This window comes from Pezoporus wallicus, unplaced genomic scaffold (genome assembly GCF_028554395.1).
Source record: "Pezoporus wallicus isolate ANWC-B61680 ecotype Strahan unplaced genomic scaffold, APGP_CSIRO_Pwel_v1 contig_593, whole genome shotgun sequence".
In the NCBI taxonomy this organism is placed as follows: domain Eukaryota; kingdom Metazoa; phylum Chordata; class Aves; order Psittaciformes; family Psittacidae; genus Pezoporus; species Pezoporus wallicus.
The window spans coordinates 5,082,756-5,096,540 of record NW_026642342.1 but is presented as its reverse complement, the minus strand read 5'-3'; the positions used below and the strand labels follow the sequence as shown (position 1 = coordinate 5,096,540).

General features: G+C 36.7%; 1 protein-coding gene across 1 annotated transcript in view; it reads left to right on the top strand.

Annotated features, from left to right (window-relative positions):
• The first annotated feature begins 11,104 nt into the window (after positions 1-11,104).
• The window catches only part of PTPRC (protein tyrosine phosphatase receptor type C), a 60,649-nt gene continuing 57,968 nt past the window's right edge, over positions 11,105-13,785 (top strand). Inside the window, exons 1-2 of the mRNA XM_057429004.1 lie at positions 11,105-11,309; positions 11,395-11,512. Of these exons, the coding sequence (XP_057284987.1) occupies positions 11,446-11,512 (67 nt within the window). The 5' untranslated portion in view covers positions 11,105-11,309; positions 11,395-11,445. The remainder of the gene's footprint in view (positions 11,310-11,394; positions 11,513-13,785) is intronic.

Here is a 13,785-nt window from a genome sequence, read left to right as displayed (position 1 = left end):
GCTGCTGATCTTTCATGGTGTAATTGACAGTAAAGGCATTAAATGTATCTAATGTTGCAGCTAAACAAAACTTGCTTCCAATATGTGAAGTACTGATAAACACAGCATAAAAAATAGTACCACCCTTATTTTAAGTGGGTATTGCTTGAATTTAAAATAAATAATCAATTTGACAGGGCAGTTGTTTTTTTTTTTCCTTTTTTTGCTTTTACTTGATCAATAAATGATTTTAAGAGGTTTTGAAGATTGGTGTATATAATTTATGACTTTTTTTACATAATCTAACTGTTGTAGATCATGCAAACTTTTTTTTCTTAATTAAGTTGAATGTGGATGAAAGCATAAAACTCTTTAAAGTAAGTAAATGGGTAAAGATGCATGATTTTCAGAGAATCCACATGGTTGGATGGTTGTGCAAAGAATATGTGCATTTTCAGCTTCACAACTTTCCAACACTGAGCTAAGACATATGTCATACTGTCTCAAAACCACTTTTTCTACTTCCTGTTACCCCTTGGAGCAGAGCAGAGGCCACTGTGGAAACAGCAGAGAAAAGCTCTTCCCACCTCATTTTGGAACTTCTTTTTTCTTATCCTGCTTTTGTTCCTCATGCAAAGAAAAGGGAATAAAGACTGAACTCCTTACTTCACCCCAAGCACCTCAAAGTCAAAGGTTTGATTGGAGCTTGGTTTCCTCAGACTTTCACTGTCTGAATATTGTAATAGTATGCAACAGATTTTTTCCAGGAAGTGTAAGTTTGACCTTAAATGTTGATCATTTAAGAAGATGAGCTATCATCTGTGAACAGTAGTGAGCAAGTTTAGACATTGGAAGGTATTTTTTCAGGCAAGTGTGGGAAAACCTGGAGAAAGGAAGGTTTCAAGGCAAGGAATAGCATGAAGGATTTTCTGGGTCAGCAACAGTGGAGGACAGGCTGGTCTTATCTTCAACTTAATAATCATGTTTTTTTAAATTTTGTGCCTGTTTACTATAGAAGAAGAAAAGGAAAATGAACAGATTGCTTTTCTTAGCAAAACTTCTTTGTGAATCTGTATTTTTCCATACTGGTTAGTCTTTTCCACCTAAAATGACACGGTGTTGGAAGAGGGAATAAAATCTGTCAGAAACTTCACCCCTCCAGAATGCATTTCCAATGATGAGTGTGGGCCAACTTACTGAACATCAGCAAGCTGAAAATAAAGCTGGGATGTCAAACTGGAATGAGGTTGATATCTTTGTCAGTACACTTTTTTTCTGAAGGACAAACCTTAATTTTTGTTTACTAGTTTACAGGCTTGATAGACTAACTTTGCTCTAGGAACTGTAATGTTTAGCTCACAACTCTGGGTGTTTTTGTTTGTTTGTTTTTTGAATAAAACCCATTTTTAAGTGATGCCTTTATATTTTAACCCAGAATTTCATAAACTCTAAAGCAAATCTTCTTATGAGTGGATGACACACAGAGCCTCTTGCTAAATAATTGTTGCATGGGGTTTCATCTTCTGTGATATTTCCTAACTTAGTGACTCTAGGAAATAGCACTTATTGTAAGGCAGAAAGAGGATGTGTGTGCTGATCTTGGCAGGGGGAGAGCACATCACATTACCACACTATGTCAGACTGAGTTTGATATTGGAAAAAATGAGCTATTCTTGCTGTGCCAAAATTTAGGTTGCTAACCTTTTACCACTTTTCAGAACAAACTGAAGAAATAATAGCAATACTAGACCTTTTTATTTTTTTTTTTCTTTTTGACAGAGATTAGATTATTGCCAGTGTACACGTGAGCACATATAAAATTAGCTATTGTGACATTGTGATATTTCTTTGAGATATGTGAAAGGATTTTTTTTCTTGAACCAGAGGAATCTGATGCTGTTTTAATCCTGTTGTGATTCAGTTGTTACATACTCTGAGAATTCTAAGTGTTTTGAGAATATGGACTGTTTCATCATGATAGATTACAAGCTTTCCCTTCTGCCATCCTCCTCTGGCTATTTTTTGGCTACTCTGTTGTGTTGCATGCAGCAAATGAATTGTATGTTTTTATAAGGTCCCAGCAATATTTTTCTTGAGCTTTTCTAACACAATTAAAACAACTAACTTGTGCTAAGTGTCTTTAAGCATTTATTACAAAATATCCTACAGTGAAATAGTAATAAGCTATAAAACAAAAATAATGAAACAAATCTTTTTATTTCAGAGTGTTTAATTTCCCTGTGCTGTCTTTTCTTTTACCTGTCTTTAAATCACTCAAATATTTACTTGGCTCTTTGCCACAGTTTGTCTCATACAAGAGCCTACTGTTTACCTGGCTGTTACTTTAAAAGCATATATTTCTAATATTTCTGCACCTCTGTTTGCTGACTTTAATTGTGCCCATTAACAAGAGGTGATAGAGAAGCATTTAAAATTGCATAAATGACTTTATATAAAACTCATTTTAATCCTTTAAATGAAATTGAAATGCTTGCTTAATTGAATCTAACTTTTGCTCAGATTTACCTTCTGCATTTCTCCCTCAGACTCTCACCTGTCTACCCAAGTAGGGTGATTTTCACAGAACTTTCTGAATACAGTAGAAGTTTGGAAAAGGCCAAATTAATATTTATCTAAAAAGACCAGCCTGTCTTGATTTTTTTATTGAATAATCTAGTGTTGTCTTCAGTTTTTCTCTTCCATTGTTGTTTTTAATCTGCAGTAAAAGTTTTCTGTGTCCTAGGACAAATAACATTCTTGATTAAAAGAAAGGATAAAATCAACTTGGAGGAGGCAAACAAAATGAGAAGGCTGATAGTTTTGTAAATTTTGATTTAATGTAGCTGTTATTGCAGGCAACTAATCAATTTGAAATATTTTGTCCATAAAGTACATCTAATAGGCAGCACGTAACCTTTTTCCATGCTACTGCAGTGCATCTCACATATTTTTTACTTCTGTTCTGTCCCCTCTTCCCCCATCTCTTACTGGTATTGTGAAAATTATTATGTCAGTCAAGAAAGATGGGTGGTCATATCAGATTCTATTATCAGTTCTACCAATGGAGCAAATAAGCCAGGTACATGGACTTTCACAAGACTTCATAGAGCATGTTTCTGGGACAATACTTTCAAAAATATATTTCAAAATGTATGTTCCAGGATGTAGGCTCTTGGGATTTTCAGTGCTACAGAAGTGTTTTGGTGATACATAAACTTCTCAGAGAAGGTTGCGCCTGCTTATAGTGAGCTGGTTTTCAATATTTCCTTCTATTATTTTATTTATATTATTTATATTTATATTATTTGTTATATTCCTTCTAACTATTTTTCTGTAAAGAAGCTTTGAATTTACTGCCTGTTCTAATTACTTTGTTGTTTTTATAGTGTGAGAATAAACAAAGCCAGCCAGTGTATCTTTGGACAGACTTTTTCTGAGTATCAGCATTATGAACATTTAAAGATGGCTTAGAGTGTGTATGTGTGTAACATATAAATTGAAGAGCTTACAGGCAGGGAAACTGAGGGAAAGAGATGTGCAAGACCCTGATGTGCAAGTTAAGTCTATGGGATCAGTCTGGTTTCTTAACTGTTTCAAATTAAAAGATGGGTATTGTGAGTTAAGATTATAAAAATCTTCTGGACTCTTGTAGCTTTATGGCAATAGTTTCTTGACAAGCCACTGAGGAAGAAGTAATGCATGCCATGTGCTTTCTTTGGAGACTTCTGTCTAACCCATTCAGACATCCCCAGAGAGAAAAATCATGTCAAAATGTGGAGAAGGGTAAGAGATGCACTATCAGAAGATGACCAACAGCATCGCTATAAGCAGACCAGCCTTCTAGGTAAATATTTGTGGTTTATGCTTGTAAATACCTTGCTCAAAGGCACTTTTGTGCTTCCATGTCATAATGACTGCAATCAGCTGTAGGAATATATTTCTATCCCCAAAATAATCATAATTTGGATGTTAGGAATATCAAATATGAAGTTATCCTGTATCTAATTGGAAAAATGAACACAAGTACTCTTGTCATCTGACAGATAGCAAAACACTGGGAGGACTTGCAGACCACAGCTAATTGTGTATGACAATGAATCTGGCATCCTAGGTGGGAAGCAGTCCATGTGGAAGCAGAAAACTGTGTTAGAAGCAAACAATACAGAAGTTACTGTCACATAAGATACTTACTGGGGAAAAACTGAAAATGGACAGAGAACCTGCAGCAAGCAAGCTGGTCTACTCGTTAAGAGACAGACTAACCAGCAGTTAGCTCAGAAGTATCATATTGAGGAAAGATAGTCCAAAATGGAGGTTCAGAAGCCTACCCTGACAGTGGTCATGGCTTGCTTCAGCTAAAGCTGTGCTTTATATAAAACAAAAGAAAGAATAGAAAAAAAAAATAAATCTCCACCCTGTTATTTCAGGCACTAGCTTTGGAATGAACAGGCCTGTCTTTAAGTATACTGTAGAGCACACAGGAAAGAACATCCAAGAGATGTCCTGTGAACCACAGTGAAGTATGTGAGTGCCATTTTGTAACCAAAATGGAAATACTATGGGAAAGATTGTTTCTGTTGGCATTTTCTTCTTTTTCTGTGTGGGCTCTTTTGTGTTGGGTGGCATTACTATTGCTTTGACTCTAGTTCTGTCAGGACTTCTGCAAACATGACACAACTATGACTTTTGTATAGTGTAGGTAAGATGGCATTTACTGCAGTGTGTCATATAGTCGTGTGATTTTGCATATAATGCGGGACAATTAACTAGCAGACACAGCTTCACTGGTAGGAAGCAATTAGTGAGCAAGTAATCTGTTTTGCTAAAGGCAGGGTGGACTTGGTAGAGGTAATAGGGTAGATCCCACATGGAGCTTTTTTAGTACCTTCTTCTGAGGTGGTAGTCCTTTTTCAGGATGATTGCACAGAGCACAGCTCCCTGCCTGGCATTCACCTCATTGCTTTTTAAAGTTGTGTTTGTTCATTTGCTGAGACAAAGTCATATTAGTATCTATAAGAATCTAGAAGTTAGTACTAGGAAAAAATGAAACTGAAAAAAAGGAATATCAGACTAAAAGAAGGAAAAATACGCCATTGTTGAAGGGCTCTTCTGAATGAGAGTTCAACAAGGAGTGGTCCATGGGCAACAAGTATTCAAATAATGTTCTTTCTCCTTTTCATTTTCCCTTTTAAACTGGATGGTGGAAAGAATCGAAGAAAAGACACAATGGGTAAGAATGTTTATTCGACGTTTCATAGTATAAAATGAACTCATTCATCGTGCAATTTTTGAATGCCATACACAAAGCTAAATCCTGAGCTGTTCTCGGCATCAAGCATTCATGCAGAACCATGAAGAAAAGATGTTCATCATAAATCTGACTTTGTGCTTATGGGTGTGCTGCCACCATCTAAGGGCACAAAATTATAATGGGGCATGTTAAAGCTATTCCAGAACACCCATTTCAGAATAACTGTGCCCAGTGTTATTCTGGAATGATTTTATGTGTAAGGAAGAAATAAGTGTGTGGCACTTCTGAGAGCTTATCATAGATTTATTGCTCATTTTGGGCCAGATAGTGAATAGTGCCTCAAGGATACCAAAATATGATCCCTGTCCTGAACAGGTACAGCTTAGGTCATACAGGCAACCTATGAAGCAAAGATGTCAAATCATCATTGCCTGAGGGTTGATAGCAGCATAGCAGTATGCCTGCACAAAAAGCTGTATTGTTTACTCTTGACCTTAAAATAATTTGATCTGATTTGACAAATTAAGTAGAAATGTTTTCTTTCTTCAAGAAGTAGTTCTTGGCAATTGCAAACAAGCCAGAAAAAGTATGTGCAAAATAGATTCCTTAGCAAATATTCAACAACAACAAAAGAGTATTATAACATATATTCTCTAGCATGAATAATGTTTTCACAGTAAGGCTGTCAAATTAATTTTACAGGATGAAATGCATTATGGAGGTAGTTTCCTTGATTTAAACAGAGTTGCCCTTGGGATGAATTTATCCTGTGTCTATTAGGGTTTTCTAAGGTGTGTGCCTTCAGATTCTTTGGAACTGCTTAATTCTGATGTGCAGATACGCTGAATATTAGTGTAACTGAGCTGAGCCATAAGAGCTGACTTCCATGCAAGGAAAATTATGCAAATCAAAGAAAGTCTGCATAATTTCAAGTCCAAGTGATGTACGGAGTATGCAGAGAAATTTTTTTTTTTTTTTTTTTTAATTTCATGCTCCGATGCTTTGTTCTTTCAAGGCCCCTGGACAAGATGAGACCAAAGATTGGTTTTCAAGAGTACATTTCTTGAGAAAACTAATCTATACAACATTTTGTAAACACATTAAAATAAAACAGCATCAAGTTTTAAGTACTGGTGGAGAACACCATTGTCTGAATTAGAAGACAAAACCAACAACAAACAAACCCAGCCAAACAACCCCTCTTCCTTCCCCAAAATGTAGTCCAGTTAAAAATCTTTGTGATAAATGCCAAGGTGACACCATATTGACTTTGAAAATCTGGACTTGGAAGTTGTGTTGGATAAGGAGTATGAGTGCCCCATTGTTATTTGACTAAACTCTTTAGGAAATGAACACAGGGTGGAACTGAGCATAAATATTTTACAGGGATATATGAAGGCTATATTCATAGTGGAAATCATATGAAATTGACAACTTTCAGTAACAGTTCCTATGGCATTGAACACAGTGGAATAATGGGTTTTGGGTGGCACAGGCCCAGTAAGTATTAGTATGCAGGGTAAGTATGGCTGTTGTTTGATACCTGAGGGCAGATGCCCAATCTTTTGGGGGCAATTCACAACAATCCAAGCTGGGATGCATTTATTTGGCTTGTGGCTGTATGAAACTACTGCTCATACCCTGGTTACTGCTACACTTGCCTTTCCCTCATCTTTCCAGTCTGCTCCCTCCTACTCCTGTGGTTCCAGGTAGAGAGAGGGAACACTCTGGGGTACAAAAGGTGAGTGTCAGAGTTGCTTATAAGGATGAAGAGTCCATGCTTTCTCAGCCTCTAGGGCAGATGGTGGTGGGTTTTATGGCTGTTCTCTAGTTTTCTCTGCCCTTCACTGAAATAGGAACCAACTCCTTGGCTTCTACCCAAAGTATAGTAGGGGTATTTTAGCTTCATTAGCATATGATGGAGTTGTTCTGGAGCAGAGGTGTCATGTGTGCTCCTTCCTCCCCCTTGCCTTAGGCAGACACAAATGTCATTGTTGCTTGGAGGGAGGAAAGAAGACAGGAGTCTGTACTGAAAAAGGCAAGATGCCATGCACCCTAAACTGCCTCTTAGTAAAGCTATTGTAGAGCAGGTAGCTATGGGGAAGTGCTTATGTGTATCTAGCCTATGTGGGTACCTTTTTACACTCCAGCTGTTGCTCTTCCTTCCCCTTAGATATATTGAAAAGGCTGTGGCCCCTTTTTGCAGGTTTCCCACTTGAATGCAATTACCTTCATGGGTGATTTCATTCCCTGTGAGCTCCTGCAAGAGTAAGTACAGCCCAGGCTGTCCATTTGGTTTTGTTTGAAAGTTGGTGAAATACTCTGCAAAAGGAAATCTTGACCACAGAATCAAGCATGTTCAGCTGAATTTTCTCTTCCTCTGCCCTGATTTTGCCTACACAGTGGCAAAAAAAGACCTGGCCAAGCAGGACCGCTGCTAACTGCCTTCAGAAATAAAAATGTGACATTGTGTAGCAGTGTTTGAGGATCATGACATGCTTGGTGCACTCTATAATCTGATGCCTTTGTGCAGCACAACTTACAAAACCAAGCTACAGACACACCTCCTGGTAGAAATGAAGGTGGTAGTGATTGTGGAGGCTATCAGAGGTCCTGGTCTCAGCAAGCTCCAAGATTGTTTGGGATCTGGGCAGAGTTTTTACACTGTCAGTCACTGAGTAACTGCAGCATTTTTGCCTGATGTTACGAGAGACTGAGCAGGAGGATAGGCATGTGTATTGTTTTGGGGATCACAACTACTTGCTCTAATGCTGTGGTGTCATTAGCAGCATACGTCTTGTGGGACATATATGTCATGTAAATCAATGCAAATAAAAACCAGAATTTTCATTGCATCTTTCCATAGAATAATTTGATTTTTCTCCCTCCTTATATCATCTGTTTCAGAAATCTTTGCAAGGATAGAGTATCTGTATATACAGACTCCAATACTATATTTCTTTGTGACTTAATTTCACTCTCACAGTAAAGCCAAGCTGGTTTTGGCAACTGTCAATCAAAGCCAGTTGTGATGTATTTTAGGTGCTGAAGCTGATTATAGCCTGCATATATCCCTGTAAAATATTAGCTAGATTTCTAGTTCTGAAATGCAACTTGTTTTATGATTCTGTTATTTCTTGTGAGTTTGTTTCATTTGTTGCTTGCCTTTCTATTTTCTTTGTTTTAAAGTTTTAAACTAGATCTGGGTGGTTAATTTATCTGCAAATATATAATAGCTTCATCATAGAAGTATTTTCAAATGGTATAATTAGTTCATATGAGAAACATTTATGTCTTAAACCACTTTAAATTCATATAAAATTAATCTATTTTCTGATTATGATTTCAGTGTATTTTCATGTAAAATTGTGTGAATTGCTTCATACTGATATATGCAAAGTTTTGGGATGAAGCAGGAGGCATATATTTGTGATATCTTCCAATGGCTTCACATGTAAATTGAGAGGGAAACTGATTGTTATTGGCACTTCATATTTTTAAATTTTATTGGAGTTGTGGTATAATTACCCTTTTGAGCTGGAATTTAACTGCACAGAATATGGACACATTTATGGTAATTTAACAAATGACTGTATTGCGAAACAGTCAAATCGAACAAGATTTAACCTTCTTGCAAGTGGGTTGCTTTTTTTGTTTTGTTTCTCTTCTTGGTTTGGGGTTTTAGCTCTTTTCATAACTTACAAAAGAGTGAGACTTACAAAAAGATGGATAATTTAAGCATTTACACATTTTTCTAATGCCATTTTAGAAATCCTTAACAGTACAAATTGCTGGTTCAGGTTTTGCTTCTTTCCAGCACAGGGGAAGTATACCACTATAGTTATGCACTGACATAATTATTTGTTTGATTAAAGATTAAGGCTGTGTCCTGAGAAAGGGTTTATTTTAAAAGCCCATTGCTTAATCTGCAATAAAGTGAATTAATTCCCTCCCACTCCTCCAGAAGTGGAGGTTCAGTCTGCAGCTTTTGATAAATTAATAGATTATGGTTAGACCAGTGTATTTACACCCCATGTATCATTTCCTATTTGTGGCTTACCCAGAATTAATCATAAATGTTTTTAAGGCTATTAGAACACACAAAGTCATCTTCCAAACATAAACTGCAGTCTTCTTCTGAAGGATACATCCAAAAACTGAGCTCATCCTTCTGCACTATCTCTCATAAAGCATCAGGCAAAAATGATGTGCAGAGTGCACTGTAGGAATTTCCCCTTTAAACAGTCTTCTCTTTCTTGTCCAACTGCTTTTATGGAGCATGTTTTCCACTCAGCAAGTCTACAGCAACCGCTTTCTGACCTTCCCTGTGGCTGGGAGGAACTAAACTGCCCTCCTTCATTAACCAGTAGAGCTGAGATTACTCTGTGGGTTCTGAAGGCCTGCCGTATACACAGCTTTATATCCTGTGACCTACGATCTAATGCAAATACTAGCAAAGTACACTGATTCCCTTTCATTCTATGCTTTTTGCTTAAATCTGAACTTTTTTTTGTGTAAGTTTCAGCTTTGTGTATGTAGTTGATAATCACTTGCTTGCAAAGGGTCATTATTGAGGGAGGAATCTTGAGAAAGTTTGGTTTCTGAAACATATATATGTCCTCCTCCTTCTTAGACCAGGTCTGCAGCAGTTTTGAGGACTGGATAAGATCAGGTGGAAATGGCTCCTGATTCTTGTTAGAGCTTGGTTCTTGTTGAGAGCCTTTAAGTCAAATTCTCCACAGGATAAGTGTTGCAGTCTATTCATCAGATGGCACACTTCAGCCTTTCTGTTATCCTGGTGTTGTGTAGGATAACAGGGACTAAGATGTCAGTGCTGCAGAAAATGTATGGCTACAGTCCAAATTCAATTTGTGACAACTCCAGGATGATGAAATTATTGTATATGAAAGTTGGGGGTCTCTGGAGTGTCAGAGTGGTATCTCTATGTCAGTTTTGTTTTGAACACATTTAAAACATAATTATGATTACAGCTATTTTGCACAGATGCATACTGCTTAGAAAGGTAAGCTAAGATTTTGGCCTGAGTTGTAAGGCTTGACTCAAAGTTGGATGTGTAGAAAGCTGGTTTTAATCTTATGAGATTGATTCTCTTATGTCATCTGTGAATTGTTATGTGAATTTGTGCAATATTTTTCTATGTGATGCTTAGGAATTCTTCCTCTTAGGAAGGACTTATGATATGAAGAATAAGTACAAATATATTCTCTTCCCCTTTATTTGTCTTGTGGCAGGATTCTACTTGTTCTTTTAAAACCTTCGAAACCTTCAGTATGAGAGGCAATCCAAATGTTTATTCCATTTGTAATACACTGTACAACAGACATGCATCATCAAGTTGTTGAGTATTATCTCAGGTCATGCAGTGAGAGAAAATGTCTTTGGTGTACCTTTCCAGAAAAGGGACCACAATCTTCTGGCACTATCATGGTAAAGAATTGCACTGAGCTGTCTAATTAGGAACTGAACATTACAGAAAACGGGACTAAACTGCCTCTATCCATTTGTTGTATTACTCTTATACCTAGGATTGCATGCATCCTTGCAGAAAGATTCAGAAATAAATCCCACGTTTAGAGGGTTTTCATTGAATCAGCAGTCACTTCACTCGATGATGCATCTTTTTATGAAGGCCTTGTTGCTAGTATAAGGGTTTTGTTGACTGAAGGTTTGGGTTTCTCTTTCTCTCAACCAAAATCTTAAGAAGCATCCATAACATAGAACGTTAGTTAGCTTCCAAAACATAGGTGCTCAGTGAACATGTTTAATAAAAAAGTGAATACAAAGAATGGTTTTGTTTAATCCAGATCTTTGCCAAATCTTGTTTAGCTGCTCAGTAGAAAGAAATAGCTGAAAAAAACCTGTTTTGTTTGAATTAAGGAAGCTGAGCATTACTGCAGCAACTTGAGAAAAACCCTCTTGACTTCCTGGAACTAAAAGAATTTTTTTTTTTGAAGAAGTAATTGTCTCTGACATCACTAAACTGCATAGTGAGTTTGTGAGTGGTTAGTTCGGGGTAACAGAGGAAGCAACTCCTTCACAGATAAGCAGGCAGTGCAATGTAGGTGCCTAGTTATTCTCCTTTTTGGTTCAAGTTTTGCAGAGAAATTCTTTTGCAGACAGATAACACTTATTTTGCTTTCCAGAGAAACACACATGCTGTTTCATAAGGATACGCCTGATTTCCAGGAATAACCATGTTTTTGTGGCTTAAACTCTTAGCATTTGGTCTTGCATTTCTGAGACAGGATGCTTTTGTCAAAGGTAGGTAGAAATTAATATTTCTTTCTCACCTTTTGATCTCTGAATGTTCTCTGTAGAGGTAAAACAAATGAAAGCTTTGCAAAGTGGAGAAATAACAATTTTTTTCAGAAACTAGAATGCAATTGTATGCAATGGTGTCAGAACTCAGAAGATTGACGCATAATGTACAAGGCTAAAATGTCTTCCGCAAGGTCATACACGAGAGCTATACGAACCATTCAGAAAGAAAAAAGATTTGTAGTTGTATTTGAAAAAGAATACATATAGATCACTTATGAACCTGTTCAATACAGTCTTCATGTTTGGTTTGACCTCACGATGCAGTACTTTGTTTTCAGTGTTTAAATCCTTAAGAAGAAAATCTTCCCTTCCATTTTAGCCACTCCCTGATCTCAGAATCTGGTTACAGTTCCTCAAATTTTGATATTTAGTGCAGTGGGGTTAGTAAGAAAAATCTAAACATTGTAGGTTAATCTCTATAATTGTTTTTTTAATTATTTTTTCAAAATTAATTATTTTATTTTATAAAAAACACTTCTTAAAGAGCCTTCAAAGTTTTTAATTGTCTGCTCAATTACCTCACTGCAGGTGAGTTTGTCACTCTTAATTTTCTGAGAGAAAGAGCTCAAGAGGTTGATCTTGCAAAACATGTTAGGTGTAACAGATAATGTGAGTAGCAAGAAAAGCAATTAATTTTGAGGTGACACTTTATATAAAGACAAAAATGGATCTATGTTTAAGAAAATCTTTTTTTTAGAACATGCAGCATTCTATGTATATGTACCTTCCATCGGTTTTGATAGTGAATTTAATTTGGGATAGTTGAGGCAGACACAAAAGCTTTTCTCTAAAGTAATATTCACCCTAAAAAGTGGCTTGAAACATATATTCTGAAATGGCAGCAGATTATATGCAGGGCTGAAACCTTTTTTTACATAAATTGAATTTATGAGTGCTTCTATCATCATGTCACTATAGTAACTCCAGGTTTATACTGATGTAAGCAAGAAAATGATCTGTCTTTAGTTGATAACCAGCTAAGAAGAACATTTGAAGCACAAGCATTAGTTCTTTTGTCCTTAAAGTCTCTGAAGAGAGGCAGCACTGAATAAATCTGATTGGTAGCTGTTGGATACTGTAAGAAAACAAGTGAATGCTGTACTGTAGAGGAAAAGAACAAAATCTCTTGCTTTTCCTGTCCCCATTTTTTTTTTAATTTTTTTCTTTCTTTTTTTAATCTGCCGTCCTACTTTCCATTTTGTCAGTCTTTCTGAGACTTCCCACTGCTCCCTTTTCTCCAGAAAGGGCAGGTTACTGTCTGCTCTCTCAGCCATCTCCACAGTCAGTTGATGTGTTAGCTAACAGAAAGGGCCGAAAGACAGAGGGGTAGCAGTATTTTATTTCAAGTGATAGTTATTTTCTCTGTCCACACACAGTGGTTTAGCCTTAGCCAGTTCCTCTCTATATGCTTTTACTAAACTGAAGAGCCTCAAAGAAACAACATTTTAACTCTTGTCTAGTATGGTTAAAGCAATAAACTGCCTCACACTGTAGTATCAAGTACTCAATTTCACAGCCTTGTTTTCACCATGTAGTTGGCACAGACATTGTTTCTCCTGTCAGGGTGCCAGAACCTTTATATTTCATCTTTACAGTGTAGATTACTCTGCCTCATAGCTATAGGTTACTTGTCTTCTAGGGAGGGGTTTGTTAATTGTGGAGCAGCATTTGGAAAAGGTGCTGTGGTTTTATGGCAAGAACAATTTTCAGGTGCTCGTTAGTAAGTGTTGGGTAAGCTTTGGGACTTTAATTATTACTGTTATTATTATTCTTCAACAGGCTATTGTACCTAACGATTTTGAGGACCTAGCAGGAGAAAATTTAAGAGTGTCTGGCATCTACCACATGCACAGACATCGTATAAAACATCTCTGATTTCCTGTAATCACCAAACCACTTTTCACAGCATCAAACTAAATTTAAGCAACAACAGAAAAGTTAGGAATATCTAGAGCCTGCACAAAGGCCTGGTCACTACGTAAATCCCCCAAGTAAAAGGCATGTGTCCAGCTGATTATCCTGGTAAGAAATACACAAGTAACATTTTTTGTGGATGTACCTATACATACCTATATATGGTACCAGTAAATACGAAATTTGGAGTTCAGTCTGTCCTTCTAAATATTTGCATTGCTGAGACATCCCATTAAATTCATCAGTGTTTTGTGTACTGTTTGTTAAGTCTTTCATCTCTACGTACATGGAATAGCTAG